At 39.1% G+C, this 19200-nt stretch overlaps 1 protein-coding gene across 1 annotated transcript in view; it reads right to left on the bottom strand.

The window, feature by feature from the left end:
• erfl1 (Ets2 repressor factor like 1) overlaps positions 1–19200 on the bottom strand; it is a 73214-nt gene that overhangs the window by 2315 nt on the left and 51699 nt on the right. The window contains exons 2-5 of the mRNA XM_055164198.1: positions 8018–8091; positions 7024–7258; positions 4084–4261; positions 389–518 (exon numbers count right to left, since the gene is read on the bottom strand). Of these exons, the coding sequence (XP_055020173.1) occupies positions 389–518; positions 4084–4261; positions 7024–7258; positions 8018–8078 (604 nt within the window). The 5' untranslated portion in view covers positions 8079–8091. The remainder of the gene's footprint in view (positions 1–388; positions 519–4083; positions 4262–7023; positions 7259–8017; positions 8092–19200) is intronic.

Below are 19200 nucleotides of genomic sequence, written 5' to 3' on the forward strand. Positions count from 1 at the left end.
AAAAATCAGATAACTAGAATAATCATAACCCAATAATTAGATATGATTTTTGGTGAGTTTACATGCATTTACTGATGTGTCAATAAAACAATACATTTTTTAACTGTTGTATTAAGAAGACACTGAATTTCAAAACCTTTTCAATCTAATATTTTCTATTTCGTCTTTTTGTCTTTGCCACATATGTTGGCCTTTCTTATAATTCCAAAAATCTGATAATAATCGAATTTCAAGTGTGCATATAACCACAGCCAAAGTTGAGTGTGAAATTTTAATAATCTCAAAATTTTTCGGTGAGTGCATTAAACATTATTATTATGGTTATTGTTTTATTACATTCAAATCATTATTATTGTTTGTCCAATTTGTATTTTTTTGTATATCTCACCTGAACCAAGAAAAGGTAGGGAGTCCAGCCTCAGCTTGTCTCCCTCGGGCCCTGGTGCAGCGGTGCTACGATCAAACAAGGAAGTGGCTCTGCTGGAGTCTGGCAAACGTGGAAACAGCGACTGTATAGCCTAAACAATAAGAGAAGAAGATGAAATAGACGCAAAATTAGCTGGATACAAAAGACTTCCTAAATGGATGCATGTATTCATTCAAATCCGTCACCATATGTCGCCGTGAGCTTAAAGACGTATGTTGACAAGTGGCACCCTGCGGAGCGTGATGCAAACAGTGACAGAGACAGAGCAAGGACAGGATGAAAGGGGCGTCCGGGGAGAGAAGGAAGGGGGGGCATATGGGGCGTTCAAAGACAACAAGAGTCAAATGGAGGCCAATGTTTAAGTTTATGGAAGGATAAGGAAGGAGTGATTATAGAGGTAGAAGTTTATTTAGAATAGCTTTTAATGTTTAACTTTTCTCAATATGATTCACTGTTTTTATCTTTCCTGTATTATTTGTTTATTGTTCTTTTGACTATTTTAATATATATTTTGTAATGCGTTGTTGAGTATTCTGAAAAGCGCTATATACATAAAATTATTATTATCATTATTAAAAAATACTTGAGTACAATCATAGACTATATATACATATAAACGGACATAGCTAACCCACTCGCTGCCATGTTCCAAATAGGAAGTGAGCATGGACGCTATTTCAGCTCCATCAACTCTGGCTCCAGTTGACTCAAAAATTGTCACCCCCCTCTATGTAACTGCTGTAGTGAGTCTCATCATTTTGGTTTTAAAATTTTCATATTAACCCGCTCTACATGATTCTGGTATTTTTATTTTGCTATTTTGTACTTAAATAAATTCCTATTTCTAATATGGAACACAGCTCAAAATTTCGCTCTTGTAACCAGCGTCAATGAGCTTCATTTGACTGGAGTTGAACACTATGGCTGAGTCCACTTATGTCTATGAGTACTATGTATGTACAATGTATTTAACAAGCAATGACTGAGATTCTTGGTACCACTTTAATTACCCTTGAACAAAGTATAATTACCCCAAAATACTGAATGAATAGTTTATCAACAATGATTTAGGCTTAGTAACTACTTAATTAACACCCTAACTCCAAATTCTAACCCTTTAATTAAGTAATAATAAAGTATTTGTCTTAGTTTATGCTTTATTAAGGCTAAAAGCTCCCAGATTATTTTTCTCCATCAATTAGTAGAAGTAGTTTCAGAGACATGTCAAGTTAATAAAAAGAATCTCACACATGTACTCAAACATAAAACACTCCCAAATAAGTATTGAGAATTACCTAATTACAGTAAACGTGTGTATTTGTTATTGCTGCTTCCAGGACGTAGAACAAATGGAACAGTCAAATCAGATGGGACAAAAGAGGTGTTTTTTCATGTGTGGATCAATATTATCTGTCACCCCGACGGCCCTCCAACTCTACAGACTGTACTCCCAAGCTGCCAAAGATCTGGGTTGCTTAACAAACCGCATTAATGACCTCCCATTGATCTGATCTGACGCGAGCCCTTTGCTTTGTATGGCTTTCATTTTCAATCGATAACACATGGATACGGCATCGGGACGGCGGGATGAGGGGGATAATGTGATCTTCTTTGTTTTAAGGACAAGTTAAAACCAGCGCCCCTGCTCCGTCTCCTTCACACACGCATACAGATCTGATCCGGACTTAAGATGAGTGATGGATGGGTCCCTTCCACTGTACTTTTAACTTCTATGCACTTTTGGTGAGACATAAAATTGTAAGGGTAGAAGGTTAATTAAAAGGTATGTATTAGAATATAGAAATTCTGAAAACAGTACTGTATATGATATAAATTTTGTTTTCTGTTATCTATTGTTAAAAAATGTAAGAGATTAGAACAAGATAAGAGATGCTTGTTAATATTATTCAAGATATTCAGAATAAAAAAAATCAAATTTCATTTTCTGACTCAAACGCTACCATGTTCAGTTTCAAATGAGATACTAATTTGATTGATTTAATTATGAATAATTTAATAAACACCATAAACATACCATATAATAAACATGGTTGCCATAAAATTATGATAATTTGTTTTAAATGGAAAAGTATTCAGTGGTAATATGACTGGTGTATTGTTTAGTAATTTTTTTTTTGATGCACTTTCAAAATTTGGTAACACTTTATAATAATTACACTTTTATTAGCCTAAAAAAAGCATGAACAAATACTGATAATGGACAAATAGTTCATGATTCAGGCTAAGTAAAAGCTTAATTCATACCAATTTCATATTAAGTATTACTAACCATGAATCATTCTTTAAAAATATTTGTTCATTATCAATTAAGTCTTTCTTCATTCTTTATTAAGGCTAATTAAGATGTAGTTATTATAAAGTGGTATCCAAAATTTCAGGACCTGTTACATTCCATTTTATTTGTCGTCTTACAAGAAAAACATCTAAATTGATTTGTTGAGTTGACTATTTACTCAAAACATCTTTCTCACTGCCGACAAGAAGCCTGGCTGTTTTCTTGCGTTTTTCCCTCTCTGCATGGTTCACATACAATTCATCACAAGTTAAAATTTCAGAATCTCTCAGGGCAAATCCACAGTGATCTCCATTCTATTCCGATCGCCATTAGAGGTGGTGAATAAAAGATAGTTACAATGAATACCACCCATGTTCACACACAGAGCAGAGGCACAGCAGGGGCCTAAAAATACTGTGCTTAAATCAACTGAATTAGGCCAGTTCTAATGGATTATTAAAGTAACATCTATATTTTATCACTTTTTGTAAGATTCTATGATTGAGAATTGGTTGAGATACAAAAATTAAAAAAAAAAAAGTATTTCATTTAGCTAGTTTTGTAGATTACCTATAAAACATTCCTATACTATTGCTTTTTATTTTGGTGGTGACTATTACACACTTCGCTACTGAAACTAGAATAAAACTGTAAAAATAATGTGAGTATGTATGTTTAGAGAATTGATTAAAATGTATATTGACATGCGTACATGGTTTTATATAGATTCTGTGTTATGCATTATTGAAATGTGCTAAAATATTGAGATACAATTTTTTGTCAGTGTTGATTCACATGTTTCCCTTTGAATTGTGGAGCTGATAAGGCCCTTTGAAAATACTTGTACAGATTTTGATGGGTACCTCCCAAGTTGGACAATTTGGTGATGTTAATAATTTTACTTCTTGGTTATACATAAATATGTAAATTACATAGAGGTACTTCCAACTGTTGTACTTTGAAACCTTACTGGAAACTAAGGCCAAATCAAATTTTTATTTGACATATGAAACATCTTTATTTTCTTAAAATAATAATTGATGTGTCTGAAAAAAAATTGCTTTGTGTGTAAATTGTCCCTGCACTTTCTGTATTGATGAGATTCCATTTTGGTATTTTGCGTTACTTTCTGTATTTTTCTTTCTTTCTTTGTTTCTGTAACTTTTATTACAACTATTCTTCATAAACCATCACTTGACAACTGACATATATTTGTACCATATGTACGATCCCATCAAACACAATAACTACAAAAACATATGAACCTTTTTTGCCTCAGGCTGCATAAAAGAGATTCAGTTTTCTGATAACTATTACCAATTAAGAGTTACATTAACAGTCTACACTTATATCGTCATACCTCTGGACTACAGTCCGGTGCTGTGGAGCCTCCATTGAAGTGATTCTGGGCCAGAAAGAACGGGGAGTTGGCCATGTCCAGAATGGGATAGTTGACCAGTACCACTTTACTGAAGTTGAACTTGTATGTGAAGCGTTTCCCTTTGGTCTTGTGCAAAATGCGCTTGTTGTAGTAATACCTGCAAAGAGGAGAGAATAGGAGACATGAGGGCGGCGCAGTGAAGGGATAAAGGGAAAAGGAAGAGGAAAAGGAAAAGAGGAGGAGAGGATTAGAATAAAGCTCGCATCAAGGTTTTGTGTTTGGTATCGTTAGCGAGAAAGAATAAGCAAACAAGAGAAGCTGAGCGCTGTAGGGCTGGGGTTATGCTGATTTCCCACTGTTTTTATGCGTCTCCTCCTTTCCTCCGATCAATTCACGTCTCACCACCTTCATTCAATACAATGTGCCGCTTTAAAGGAATCTTTTATTCAGCCGTTTGCAAAGGAAAAGTCAAAAAGTCCTTGCAAAGACTGCATACTTAAGAAATACAGACAAAAATGTGGCATAATACAAGTAACCTACACTTTATTGTTTAACATATTGATCTGCTCATTTGTCAAAAGCCAAATTACTGCCACAAACAAAACTTTTAATAAATAAATAAACTGGGTAAACTGTATCTTATGGCTTCTTCCCCAAAAGTAATCATTCAGCATATTTGGAGTGTAAATACTGTATATTTGTGTGTACTTTTTTTTTTTGCATTTGTTAATAGCTTCTCATTAAAATCATTACCTGAGGAAATTTTTTAACAACTCATTTTCTTATTTCTAGGTAGAAAAAATGACTTTTATGCTTTTGTATATCTGCAACTGTTTAATTTTCCACAGGGATTTAAATTTGTGGAAACAAGATCAGCTTGCCTCCTGAATCCAGGTGATGTGTGAACATACACACAACCCTGAGAGAAACAAGAGCATATTCACAACAAGTGCCATCTCCATGACAACGACCTCAGGTGTCTCCTGTGCTGTGCCAGTCGTCATGTCAGTTTCCTGTGCCACCCACTGAGGTGTCACAGTACAGTCTGTCAGGACGCCAACACATGGCACCGCTTGGCTCAGGTAGAAGGCAGTGTTCAGACTGGAGTGATGCCAACTCTGGGGGTGAAAATTGAGGCAGGGTGCAGCTGATTTCCTCTAACATACAAACACTGACAGAATGTCTTTTTTAGAGTGTTACTAATTTAACTCAACACGTTGTTTTTGGATGAACCATTGATGTAAACTAACTTGGCACAATTATCAAATCACAAAGGCTGCAATTATTTAGATAATAGAAAGTAATCTATAAAGAACTTTTAATGGGGAAAAATAGTTTTAAGACCTTCTAAAATGCATGATTTTTATATTTGTTTAGCAGTTCATAAAAGTCTGTCAAATGTTAATGGTTCAGGATTGGGATGGCCTTGATTCCCTCCAAGAAAAAGAGGGGCATGTGGTCGAATATGGTGGGAGGTACAGACTCAGGAAATTTAAGCTGATAGATAATATCTGCACTAACACTATGTCATTCTACTCTTGCAAGAAAATCATCTTATTATCTTATCATCTACTATGTCTTCTATGTAAATCTCGCTTTTTATAATTCATGTACCACCAATGAAAAACTGTGACATTCTCTAAATAGTGGGACAAAGTGCAAGGGCATAAATGACAGGAAATGCAGGAAAACCAAAAGAGACTCAGGATGAGGTGGTCACCCTATCCAGGATGTGTTCAGAATCTGCACATGAACTGAATCCTGAAATGAATTGCAAATCTAATCATGATCACAATATTCAGAAAAATTGCAATTAGATATTTTTCCCAATGGTGCAGGAAGCCATAACAACATGCAGATTCCACCCTAAGAATCCCCGGCCATTTTAGCATATGTACTGCATTAGACAACCTCAGCATTACACACAAACCCACAACCCTTCATTATGCACTATATCAACAAACAGGGCGTCCGTATCCAGTGTAATCATGTGTATGAGTTTTGCTTTGCGTGGCAATTGTGCCGTGGCCCTTAATTGAGCAATTAAGTGAGGCTAATTAAGAAGGCTAATTGTGGCCCCAGCCAATTCATAACAATTAGACTCTGACGACAGCCCCCATTAACAAGAGGCCAAAGGAACGCAGAGGAGGGGGGCACGCTGCTGGTGGGACATTTGCATAAGAAAATACTACGCGTGGATAAGTGCTAGTGTTTAAATCGACTTTGGTGCCAAGCTGTTTTCTATGTTCCAAGTGATTTCAAACTGGGGCATCAATTTGAAATCTTTATTGAATTTTGATTTGGTAGCTCAGTGGTAACTTTTCACTAGGATACGCCTAAATAAAACTATTGACTAACCTTTGTGAAATAATCTCACCTTTTTACTCACTTTGAGAAATGTACACTGACAAAATTCTAAATTATTAGTCATTTTTAAAATCTAAATATGATAAATTGGATATTAATTAATATCAGATGAAACTCCAACAGCTTCTCATAATGATACAGGACCTCTTTCATATCATACTTCATACAACTGTACAAGAGCCCATCTTTATGTACGATAATAGATAACTTTATGTCACATCAAAGCCATCATTTAAATCTATTCCTCACCCTATCTACTGTACAAAGCCTGGAGATATGTAATATATTTTATTTAGTTTTATAAACACTATGTAGGCTAGTTGTACCTTATTTAAGTCTTTTGCTATGTTTGCCACTTTGCTTATGTTGAATTTCAAATTGTATTACCATTTATGTTTGCCCTTCTGTTTTTATATTTGTAATGTGTGAACTACTGTGTCCAAGTAATTTGCTTGTGGATCAGTAAGGTTTGTCAACTAATTTGATTCTTGACTACCACCAGAACTGTGACAGAAATTTGTGACCGAAAAACAAAATGTCCGCCGTCCATACCTCAGTGCTCTGCTCAGCTTGTCATAGTTCATGTGTGGTTTGCACTTCCGGATCCCCCACAGCCGGGCCACCTCATCGGGGTCTTTGATGACGAACTCCCCGTAGTCTCCCTGCCACGCTATGACCCCCTGGTACTCCTCCTTCTGCAGCAACTCCAGAATGAAGTGCCACAACTGGATCTGTCTAGACCCCGGGCTGGACTCAGGCTTGTAGGCCCAGTCTGGAAAAGCGAACCCTGGGTAGAAAGAGTAAAAGAAGAAGATGTCGTTTGTTTAAGTTGTACACCGGGGGGTTGCTGTCTGGATGACTGATGGCTGCTGAAGGTGAGGGATGGTGTGTTTAATATCATAGCATGTGCCTAAAGCTATGTGAACCTGCGCTAATGCCCTCAAGCTTCAGCAGACTGTATGATGACAGCTCGGGTAGATTGATGTAGCCGGGTCTGAATGATAAAAGCTAAGCATATGCACGTTATGGGTGAGTTTAAGAGTTAGTCGGTTTGCTAATCCTCCAGTGACCCTGATGCTAACCAGCCTGCTAAAAACAGATGAGCTTACATCAAGTCAAGTTTACTTATTTAAAGGGGAATGCTCTAATGCAGAAGAAGAATTTTCCCTGGATGCCATTTTACAGCTCACACGGTAGAGAGTTTTCAGTCTCACCTTAAGACCCACTTTTATTCTCTGGCAAGTTTGCAATGCATTTTTGTTTCACTTTTAAGTTGCTGCTCCTTGAATTTGCACAAGGACTTTGATGTGCATTTTCTCTTTCATTTGAAGTACTTACCAAACCTCAACAAACCCAATCAGTATCGCGTTACTACAGTTAGAGGTACATTGACATTGAAACTGTACAATTTCTACTTTGTGATCTAGAAATTACATGCGTGTGTGTGTATGTGTGTGTGTGTGCGTGTGTGTGTGTGTTTTTGCATTTTCTAGGACAGAATCCCACAACTCACCATTGCACAGTGAAGATGGTTTGATGAACTGACCTGGCGTCCAAAGGGTGGGCACCGGGGGCAGCAGCAGATCACTGACACAGTTGCAGTCCATGCCTCTGCAACACCTGCAAGAAGATGACCACATAAGTCAGAAGTTACCTCTTAAATCACTCATCTAACCTTTTCAAAAACATCATGCATTAACAAGTTGCCCGTATAGCGCTTTTCTTAAATTTGAGAAGTTGGTTGCGTTGCATAAGGGCATGAAGCTTTCGTAAACATACCTTAAATCGATGGTGAAATATGGAGAGGTTATGTTTTATATGTCTGCAGACCAGGTGTTTGATGGATGGGATCTTGTGTGGCCACCTGAGGCTGCGTCTGATGCAACTTGGTGGACATCCCCGTAGTGCATTTAGAGCAGGAGGGATTACATCAAACTTTGAAGAGAGCCTCCACACTCGGCCATATTATGCATTAAAACTAGTGCTATTTAATTGATCATAGGGTAGTGTTATTTTGGAATGAAGGTGAGGTGAACTTCCAACTTATGATTGGTTCAGAGTTTGGGTATAAGTTTCTAAAATGAAATAAATTTGAATAGATTTGACCTAAAATTGAATTGAAACTGATAGAAGGATGAACATTTCAAAGCAGAGTTGTAAATTTTAGAGGAATATTGAAGAGTTAATTTGCCAAAACAGATACATGCCATTTTAAAAGTGATCTTAGGTTTACAGTTTACTCTTTGTATAGAAATGTTTTCAAAAGCTAAATATTTTACCGCAATCTAAATATTAGTCCATCCTTCCTTGGTAAAATCCACAGTACATTATTGTCATTGATAATATCTGTAGAAGTTCACAAAAAAAAAACCCAAAAAAACAGAAATTTTTCAAAATGGAGATATCTGTTTTTTCCCCCTGCTTACAAAAAAAGATCACAAGTAAGTATCTTCCTAGTCCTGAGTATTTTTAAAACCTACTTTTACTTTTTTAGTAAAATTTGAAGGAATGCAAATTGCTATTATATGGTTTAACCTATAGGATCACAAATGTAAAGCTTGTGTAGTATAAAAACATATTTGATTTGAATATGTTCAAGAGTGGATCTAAGGTCTTCTCCATTGAGAAGACGTTTCCTGGAATTTACAGTTTCTCCATGGATACAGCATCATCTTTGTAAACTATTTTTAAACTGCTTTGATTATCTTGAGTGAAATACTGTCAAAACTAGCTGAAAAGCAGATGAAAACCACACTGTTTCATCTGAGGGATACTTCATCGACAGTATATTGACATATACTACTACTACTACTACTACTACTAATTTTACACATCTCATAAAAAATAACCCAGTGAATATTTTAAACTTGATGGCAGAATCTAAGCTCATAGTTAATGTCCACAATTTAGTTTCACTCATACATGTTTAACACACACACACTTCATATTTAGGCTGAGTTCTTCTCTCAAATAGAACTCTGTTCCACATTGTGATGTCATGTCATGTCATACAGGAAGTGCTCCACTGTGTTTTTAAACTTCATACACCTTCACTAGAATCATCTGGATGATTTCAGACCTGGAAATGTCTATCTCTGCTGAACTAAAGGTAAATTGTAGCTGTTAACTTGAAAACTGCTGCTTCATGACATCACAAGGTGGAACACAGCATTTGGAGCTTTTGAGATATCGACAGACTAATAATACAGGATTGCTCAAACATGTGTGAATGAAACAAAACATAACTCCAGGTATGTTTTTGATGAGGTAACAGCATTCTAACATGACATAAAGCTCATAAGAGTCAATTTTACGTAATATAGGACCTTTAAAACTCACCTATACTAAACAAGCCTAGGCTTTCCTTAGCTTTTGCATATAGACATCTTCTGACAGGTTTAGCTGCCTTCAGTGTCCTATTGGATATCACATTTTCATCTCGTCTTGTTTTACAAAGCTCAGATGGAAAAGATGCCCTGCCGTTACACTGCTGTCTAATGCTGCGTGGCCCTCTCTACCTCAGCCTCCTCTTTCTGCCGCTATTTAATTATGCTCTGTGAATTTTGGATTTTCCCTGCAGCATTGAAATGGAACGTGAATTATTAAGGTGTGTTTGTATAAATTATTATTGCTAACTCCAGGCATTTCTCTCCCCCTCTCTCTCTCTCTTTCTCTCTCTCTGTCTCACTTTCACGCTCTCTCTCCTCCCTCCTTCTAGCCTTTGGATTGTAACCCCTCACGCCTTCTCCACCCTCTCCTCTTCATCTTTCTTGTTTTCAACCTCTCTTTTCTGCCTTCAAATGGAGCACTGGCATTGGTCCGTGATATGGTCGACTTTTGCGCATAGGATTATTATTACTTCTATTCTTAACTGTTGCTTTCCCACAATGCATCAGATAATGTTACAGTTTTTTGACTTGAAATTGGAAAGGATTTTGCAGCTTGACATGAGGTAGTGCAGTTACCCCAAATTGCATAATACATCACCATGATTGATCCAGAATATGTTTAAATGCCTTGAGTATAACAGTCATTGCTGTAAATAAGTTGCTGGTTTGATTCCTTCTCCCAGTTCAGACCGATGTTGTGTCCTTGGGCAAAACACTTAAACACCAATCTTGAAACTGAGTGTGGATTGACAGATTGGCAACCATGTTTTCACCGTTCTGCCCTAAATAATAATAAAGTATTGAAGTTTTGCCATGGAGACTACAGCTTAGGGATGCACCGAAACAGCTTTTACAGTTCCGATACAACTGCGATACTATATCTTTAAGTAATTGCTGATATTCGATATCAACTGATATCAGTGCAGAAACTGAAAACAGCATGTATGTCCTTGAAACAAAAATAAAATAAGGCAAAGTAGATACAAATGTGTTATGTAGTTGCTATTTATCCCACAAATAACTACATGACAAGTTTGTATAAAGAAAAAAATGTAATATTATAAGACTTTCTAGGCCAACTACAATCAGTAAATAGTCTTATTACATCAATTTATTTGTCCAACTAGAATATTGTCTGAACTGTTATTGGGAAGCTGATATCCGTTCCAGCTAGTCTTTCAGTATTGGCCCCAATCCCTACTCCAGCTTACTGGCTATATCGACATCACTTGCTCACATCATAAAAAATATATTTGTAGAGATGCCAAGAGCAGCAAGAAATACTGTAAAACTCCCACTCAACTTAAACTTCTAATTCCTGACCATGATGTAAAAATTCCGTCTTCTATCTAAATTGGATAACACAAACCTTCTAGCTCTGAACACAGCGCCATAATCTTTTGTTCACATCTGGAGTATGGGGCTTTCTTTGTGTTTGAGGTAGTAATCCATACATTTCTCTTCCCTATGGGCTGCAGGTCATCTGTAGTGCTCCATTTCTTTCATTCATTCTCTTTCTCCTGGTCCACAGTGTGTAAAGAAGCCTCTGAGGATCCTATATGTATAAACGTATAGATTCTGTTAAGGTCTACCACTGCTACCTCCTACGCATTTCCAACTATCTACAGACACACTTTAACCCCAACAGGTGAAGCTCTTTCCTGTGGACCACCTGCTTCCCACCTATCCCTTCCCGTCACTTCCCCTCGGCGTGTCAGCCCCGCCCACCTCCACACCTCTGCCTCTCATCATGAGCTCCTTGTGTTTTACTTCTTTGGCGAAGTAATTTTCCGTTTGATTTCGGAGGTAATACATTTTTTACAAATCAAAGAGGAAGCCGGAGTGAGCAGGACCACACCCCCCTCTCTCCTCTCCTCACTCACTTGCTCCTCTTCTTTCTCTCTTCCACCCCTCCCTCTCGCTAGTTCGCTCTCTCTCGCCCTTCTCGGACCCCCAGGCCAGAGAGGAGATAAAGGAGCCCCCATCATTTCCTTGTTAGTTTTGATTTGGGCAGCGCAGGGCTTTCAAGTTCCCCCCATCACCCCCAGAAACATTATAACTAGCAGTCCTGGGAATACACTCCACACTTGTGAACGCACATTCATGCACGGACTGTCAGATAAGAGCGCTGGCAGATTGTGATAGAGTGAAGAGGCACACAGGTAAACACAACAGCTCTTTGACACTAACATGCAGGTAAATGCTCAGGGTTTATGTACAAAATGTGATGATAGAGCCTCATTAGAAACTTGCAAAATGTATCACTTGCGTCTCTATAAGGTTCTCTATCAGGTTTAGTAATAATTTTAGTATACTGTATCATAACACAGATTAAATGAATCCAAGTACTAAAAAATATGATGAGATATGTTTAGATTTGAAATTTACTTCATTACAAACTTGCAAAATGTATCTCTTGAGTCTCTATGAACAGATTTATTCTTAATTTCAATTTATCATGCATGACACAGATGAAATCAAACCAAATAAGAGCAATAAGAAGACTTGTTTGGATCTGTATTGCACTTTACAAGTTTTCAAAGTTCAACAGATGGCCCTTCTTATTTATACTTATAAAGCCATAGCTGCCTTGGGATTGACAAATAGAATCATGCCTGCACCATCTTCAAGTGATATTGTACACTGGCAAGGCAGGTGTCTTTGCCCATTGACACAACAACAGTAAAGGCACTGGTCAGATCTGGAATCTAACAGCCAAGTTTGACATTTTGAGACAAAATACTAGAATCTCGACAGAAATGTGCGAGTATTGATCTGAAATACTGCATCTGTCTGTATACTCCAGCCATGTTTAGGACTGGAGCAAAGAATAGCTTATAGATGGCTAGAATAACAAGTTGGATCTCTCAGGTAAACGTACTGACTATAGGATGCCCACCAAATAAGATGTCTATGGAGTCTATATATTGACCAAATCAATAAAGGTCTTCTTTTTAGAGTGAACCAGCAGTTGTTTACTTTAAGAGAAAGATGGTGGTGCACAGATAACCGCACACAATAAACCTCAACAACTCTTTATTTTCAGGTAAACAAAAGCTACGTGTCCCACAAAGAGGCCACCTGTACAACACAATGTGGAAGATGGATCACTCTGGACGCAAAAATCTACAACAGGACCAGTGAGCTACCGTAAATACAGCGATAATAGTGCACCAAAAGCTCAAAGGAAAGCTGCTCCCACACACAAGGCCTACCCCAGCGCACACTCAGCCCCCAACAAAGTGAGTCAAGAGTTGTTTGATCATCCGCGAAGAGCTGTTGGAGGATGTTTTAGGGACAGGTTTCTCTTTGTACAAGTACAAGGATGGACAACCTCACGTTTACACAGGGGGTCAGGGCGGGGAGATGAGTGCAGTTTTTTGTTGCAGAAAAAAAGGGATTCTGTCAAGTCTTGAAAGTGTGAGTAAACGGTTACCTTGAAAGCAACATTTTTTTTTCTTTTTCTAAAATGTATTTATAAGACTTTGACATCTCCTCTCCCCCAGTGCCTATTCTCTCCAATGCTCTTCTTTTAAAAGTGAAGCCTTTATGTTGGGGGACATCCTCAATACTCTGTTTTCGCTGTTCTCCAGCTTGGAACTTTTGGAGGCTCTGGTAGACGGTTGCCATGGCAAATCAAACACAAATGGACTTGGCAAGTTTTTATAACAGGTGTCCTTTCTATGCCGCTGTCAGTCCATGAGGAAAGACGAGAGCAACAAACAGCTGTAAAAATTAGAATAGTGCAATTGCTGTTATGGAAATATGCAAAATTAGAATATTAAAAATCATCAGTTATAAAGAAAAATGGATGAAAGCAAGATGATTAAAAACATTTAAACCTCTTGCAAATGAGGTAAGGCTAAAATGTAACATTTAGTCACATTTTTGAATAATTTTATACATCTGAATTTTCAAATTACAAAGTTTAGAGCCCTTTTACTACAACATCTCGCCATGGTATGTAATTTATAGTGCTATTAATTCATTTTATTTAATTTATTTCATGTTTTTTCCCTTTTAGAATAGAGACACTTTGCTTTGGTATCACCACAGAGCCATTAAGAGACTTTTTACAGTGTTAGAAATTAACCCAAATGTAAAATGACTTGTCAGGAAAAGTCTCATTTGAGTTGTTCTTAGTGTGAAAAAGACTACTGGTTTGGAGTTGTGAAGAGGAGGTTAGTAGGCCAGTGTCAGGAGTGAAGAGGAGTGCACTGTAGCAGCAGCAGCAGCTCAGTTTTACATTGTACTTGGTGACTGCGTGTGGAGGGAGAGAGAGGGGTGGTGGGGGTTTGACATTCAGGCAACATTATGTCTCCAGCTCTGTCTAAAGAAGGAAAGAGTGATGGCCTGTGATATAAAAAGAGAGAAGAAATGAGAGGCATGAAGACTCTGGCCTCTGCAGCAGATGAAAAAGGCTGGCTACATGTGTCTCATCTTCCTCTTTTTTTTTGGTTGCCCCTGAAAAAGCCCGTGCTGGAGCGTCTCTGTTCCTCTCCCTGGTTAGCTCTGACACACTGGTCAGCCTCAGGGTGCGAGAACAGAGGGACTTGGCGATGGGTTTGTTAGAGCACGGAGAGAAGAGGAGAGGAGAAACTGCACAACCAGAGGAAGGAGGGGTGATCTGCAGGACTAGAGCAGGTCCTGTCCATCCAAAAGTCAACACATAGTTATGGTACTTTTTCTTGGGGTTGCAGGGATACGTTTTGTCAGTTAGAAGTTAGTTAACAGCAATGCATTAAAGTCTCACAGTGTGGCTTTTTGAAATAAATTGCAGATAGTATACTATAACACCAAGCACAACATTTTCATTAAAGATATGGAGTAATGTTGACCCAGATTCAGATTTTTTAGAATAGAACAGAGAAGTGGGAGGGGATATGAGGTTAGGTAAAATCAGGCATTTTTGGATCACTTAAAACACAGCTTTAAACTAAGCATGAGGGGGCATCAGTATAACATGATTAAACGCTCATGAAAGTTGACTTTAAACAAGATGTCCCCTTTAAACTAATCTACAGTTAATTATGACTCAGTGTGATCTATGACACTGGCACCAGTTACTGTAGGGAAATGTAAATATAGCCAAATATGTCTTTGAAGCAAATGTTGTCTTGCCTTGTCTTGTGTATTTTTTTTAAATTCCACCACAGATTTTGAAGGTCTGTGAAGTTTGTCTGCTTCAATAACAAACTGTAGGACACTGATTTCCCTCATCTATGATGACAGGAAAATTATGACATCCAAATCTCTAGAATGCAAATTTTAAATAAATCCATGGCACTACTTGAATGCCAATGCAGCTAAATGGCTTGTAAACTTTGACAACTAAAAAACTCCACAGTGGTATGGGCTCCTGCTTATAATTGACTCAACTTTAGGGTTGAAGCCTCAACGATGTACAAAGCGCGGGATGCCGTAACTTGTGATAAATAAGGAAACGAGGTGGACTTTGATGAAAGGTGAAGAAATCCAACAAGTTTACAGAGCTGAGCTGAATGGAGATGCTAAAGCAACGCTATTAGTATGATATGGACTGTCGTAAGAAAATAAGGAAAAGAAGGGGAAAAGGATGAAGAAAAAGTATCAATCGATAGGGTTAAATTATTCATCGTCATTAATTATCGATCGTTCTCCGCTGCCGGCTCGTCCGCCTCGCGCCAGAGTTGAAAGGAGGGAAAGCGCGCTTTATTAAAACCGGCTCGAGCCTCATTGTTTCATGTCCCGCGGCAAAGAAAAAGCTGTAGTTTGGCTCTACCCGAGCCAGTAGAAAAACCGAGGCGCACACACCTCCCTCTCCGCTGTTGTGCCTCTCCCGGAGCGAGGCGCGGGAGGAGCTTTGGGGAGCCCGGCGCGGTGTTCACGGGGCGGCTGTGTCTCGCGTGGATCGATGGGGGATCAATGGCTCGCGCTGACTAATAGCCAGAGAGCGCCTTTGATCTCGCGGCTGAGAGATCAAAACCTGCGCGAGAGGGAAGAGAAATAGGAAAAGAAACTGCGCCGGCGAGCTGACCTTCACTCACGCACAGAACGCATGCGAACGCAAACACTTATCAGGGCTGACACGCGCGCACAGCAGGCAGCTTTTAGCAATTTGACTACAGGATATCCTGCGAGCAAAGGTGGTTAGGCCGGTCCAATTGCGCACTCAAGTTCAAGTCAAATTGGTTAACCAAGTTCTGAGCTAAATGAGCGGCCAAACTGTGAGGGGAGGCCCACATTACGCACTCCATGGCCTGGGTCTAGTTTGGGGCTGCCACAACATTTTAGTCATCATGGTCATCATATATATTTAAAAATATATATTTCAGTGTAAGGCAAACATTTACATTCTAATTATAAGCCTATGTAAGGTCTTAATAAATATGGTCCAGAGCACCGTGGACGCACATGCACACCGGTCCATTCGCTCAGTGTGCAATGAAAACATATCTGTTGCTAAACTTCACGATTATTCAGAACGTGAGGGGTTTTGTCTGTCAAGAGGACGGACGAAACATATTAAATGTTTTTATTTTTGTACTCTTTAGTTCCCATTAACAAAACTCGCTTGTATGTCAAGTCTGATTCCAGACACTATGCCCTTTATGACATGTGTGGCCCATGTCTTTTTATATTAAGTCACAGGCCTGGATTGGTACCACTGTCAAACAAGAATCCAGTTGTAGAGATTACAATACAAATATATGATGAATATGTTAACAAAACTCCACAATGCTGACCTTGCTAACAGAAATGGTCTACAGCAATATTGACACCATGAGAATGTTTACTTTTTAATGCACTGTATTTTAGAAAGCAATAGCACATGGGCCTATTTTGCCTATCCCTGTAGAGCAGAGGGAAATGCACTTGCTTCCCTGTGTCTGCACACAGCCCCATGACACTCGATCCCCCTCTTTAGCCCTGCTCCCCTCCCTCTGGTCAGTGAGTTACTCTCTCTATCGCTCTCACTTCCCGAATTAACCACTCAAGAAGTCACCACCGACTCAATCAATAGCTCATACATAAACCCTGCTATAATCGCTCCCCCGGACTGTCTGTCTGCCCCTCCTCTCTGCACTCACCGGCTCCTGACACTCCACTATTCTGTGTCCCCAACATCTCTGTCCAAGCTGTCCCTCAAAAACCAAACGCTTGTATTCAACTAGCCTGTGTGGCCTTCGTGTACTTTGGGAAGAGGCAGAAAGAAAAACAGGAAAATTCCAGAACAATAAGTAATATAACTAAAAGCTAAAATGGTAGACTTCTTTTGACACGCACATATAACATCAATACAAAACAAAGTGGCAAGACACCAACAGAATTCCATGTGTAATGGCACAGAGAGTTCCAAGCAATGGTCTTAAATGATGTAGGAAGACATTTGTCACTGTAGACTTTATGAGCACAGCTTCTTCATAATATCTAAGTAATATCTATCAATATCATTTGTCAAGAAGCTGTCTAGAAGACAAATACCTCACAGGTGGTGCCAGGTTTTGTCTATGATTTACAGTATTACTCTGGACTGCAGGATTTATGTTCCCCAGAACAAGAGATGACCTTAAGGACTTTCACTGAGCTGTAGTCCATCGAATAAGAAGCACTGATAAAACAGTTACTCCTTAATCAGTTAATGCATTTTTAAACATAGATATCTGTAGACATATATCTTGAAGCTCAAGAAAAAATAGATAATTCATATTCATTAACCAAATATGTCTTAGGTAATATGGAACATATTTCATTTTAATTAGATATTATATTTATAAAGTACATGACATGAAAAAGCACTAAGATTTTACAAATCTTACACAAAAGCAGCTCACCTATGAGAAAGACATTTGAAGAGAAACTTCATGTCAGAGCAACTGGAGAGGCTCTTCCATCCAATGAGCATCCGTCATCTCCAGCAGTTTAACTACTGCTACTTTATTCCTCTGGGGACTGGATATTTGTGTAGCATCTTTGCAAAATGTATTACAGGGTCGCAGTAATTCTTTTAAGTGGAGAGCACCATTGGCTCATGCTGCCTTGTCCAGCCAGAATGGGTCCAGGATTGCGTTATAGCAAAGACAAGGAGACATCAATATTGCATTATCTCATGTTTAACTGTGAGACACAGATAGTTGTTTTGGGGGCCTTAAAGATATTGTATTACCAAAGGAGATGCAGGCAGACATCCAAACACACATGCGTTCAGAAGGAGCAGAATAACACACAGAGAATTTTAAAATGAACAGGCCTCTCCATGCACTACCCGCCGCTGCTGCGTCTCTCCTTCGTCTCTGACTCTCTCTCCTCTCTCCAAAGTCTTTGATTCGTCCGTACGGTTTGATCTGCGAGAGAGCGAGTTTTGTAAACACATTTTTCACGATCATATAGCCACGGGCAAGGGGAGCGTGAGGCGCGGAGGAAGAAGAAGGAGAAGGAGGAGAGGGAAACTGGGAGAGAATCATCGAGTGTGTGCGTGTTTGCGAGGGACGTTTAATGAGCGCGCGAGATAGAGGAGAGACAGGCTGACAGAAAATGCGAGGTCTCAAATATGGCTATACCACTACAGAGTACTTCACACTGGCACGCACACACTCACTGGGAGCCCGGGATGATGGTTTTGGCACAAGTAAAGCATCACAGGGGTTGACGAAATGCGAAGCAACAAGGAGAAAAGGCGAGTGATTCACTTTTCCTCATCAAGCGGGAGGGGGTGACAGTCCAGCACTACATTTCCCGATATGACACTTCCTGACGGGAGAGAGAGCCACTTCAACGGGTGGGTGCAGCGCGGGCGGGGTCAAGGGAAACGCGCGTGCATCTCATTGGGGATGATGAACACGGCGCGCAAAGACAACAGCGTCCGTAAAAGTGATTATGGGGGAGCCAATAAAACGCACAGCACAGACGGTAAACACGGCACGGTGTAAAGGCTGAACTAATAAAAGTCTCTCATTCCCGCGCTTTCTTCTTTCCCCCCACTTGGAACACTTTGTTTTATCATGTGGCAGCCCGTGATCGGGTTAGCTTCGATTGGCTCCGGTAAATGGCGTTAAGACGTCGCTTCTAGACCGACTTTTCTGCATGGGGCTCGGCGCAGTGCACGAGAGTGTGTCCGGATCGGTAGCGTGAGATTAAGACACAGTATCGGACATGATAGTGAGAGAGAAAGCAGGAAGAGAAAATGGTTTGATGTAATTTGGCTCATAATCGACCAGGTGTAAAGTGGTAAAAGAGTGACGAGTGAACTTTTACGCACGGGGCACGGGGGTAAGAAAGTGTTGAAAACTGCACCTCGCAAGTTTTTATACCATCGTGTTAGACATAAAAAAGACAAAAAATACATGAAAATGATTGGATA

Source organism: Boleophthalmus pectinirostris, unplaced genomic scaffold (assembly GCF_026225935.1).
Source record: "Boleophthalmus pectinirostris isolate CB_2022bp ecotype Guang Dong unplaced genomic scaffold, ASM2622593v1 HiC_scaffold_6, whole genome shotgun sequence".
Taxonomy (NCBI): domain Eukaryota; kingdom Metazoa; phylum Chordata; class Actinopteri; order Gobiiformes; family Gobiidae; genus Boleophthalmus; species Boleophthalmus pectinirostris.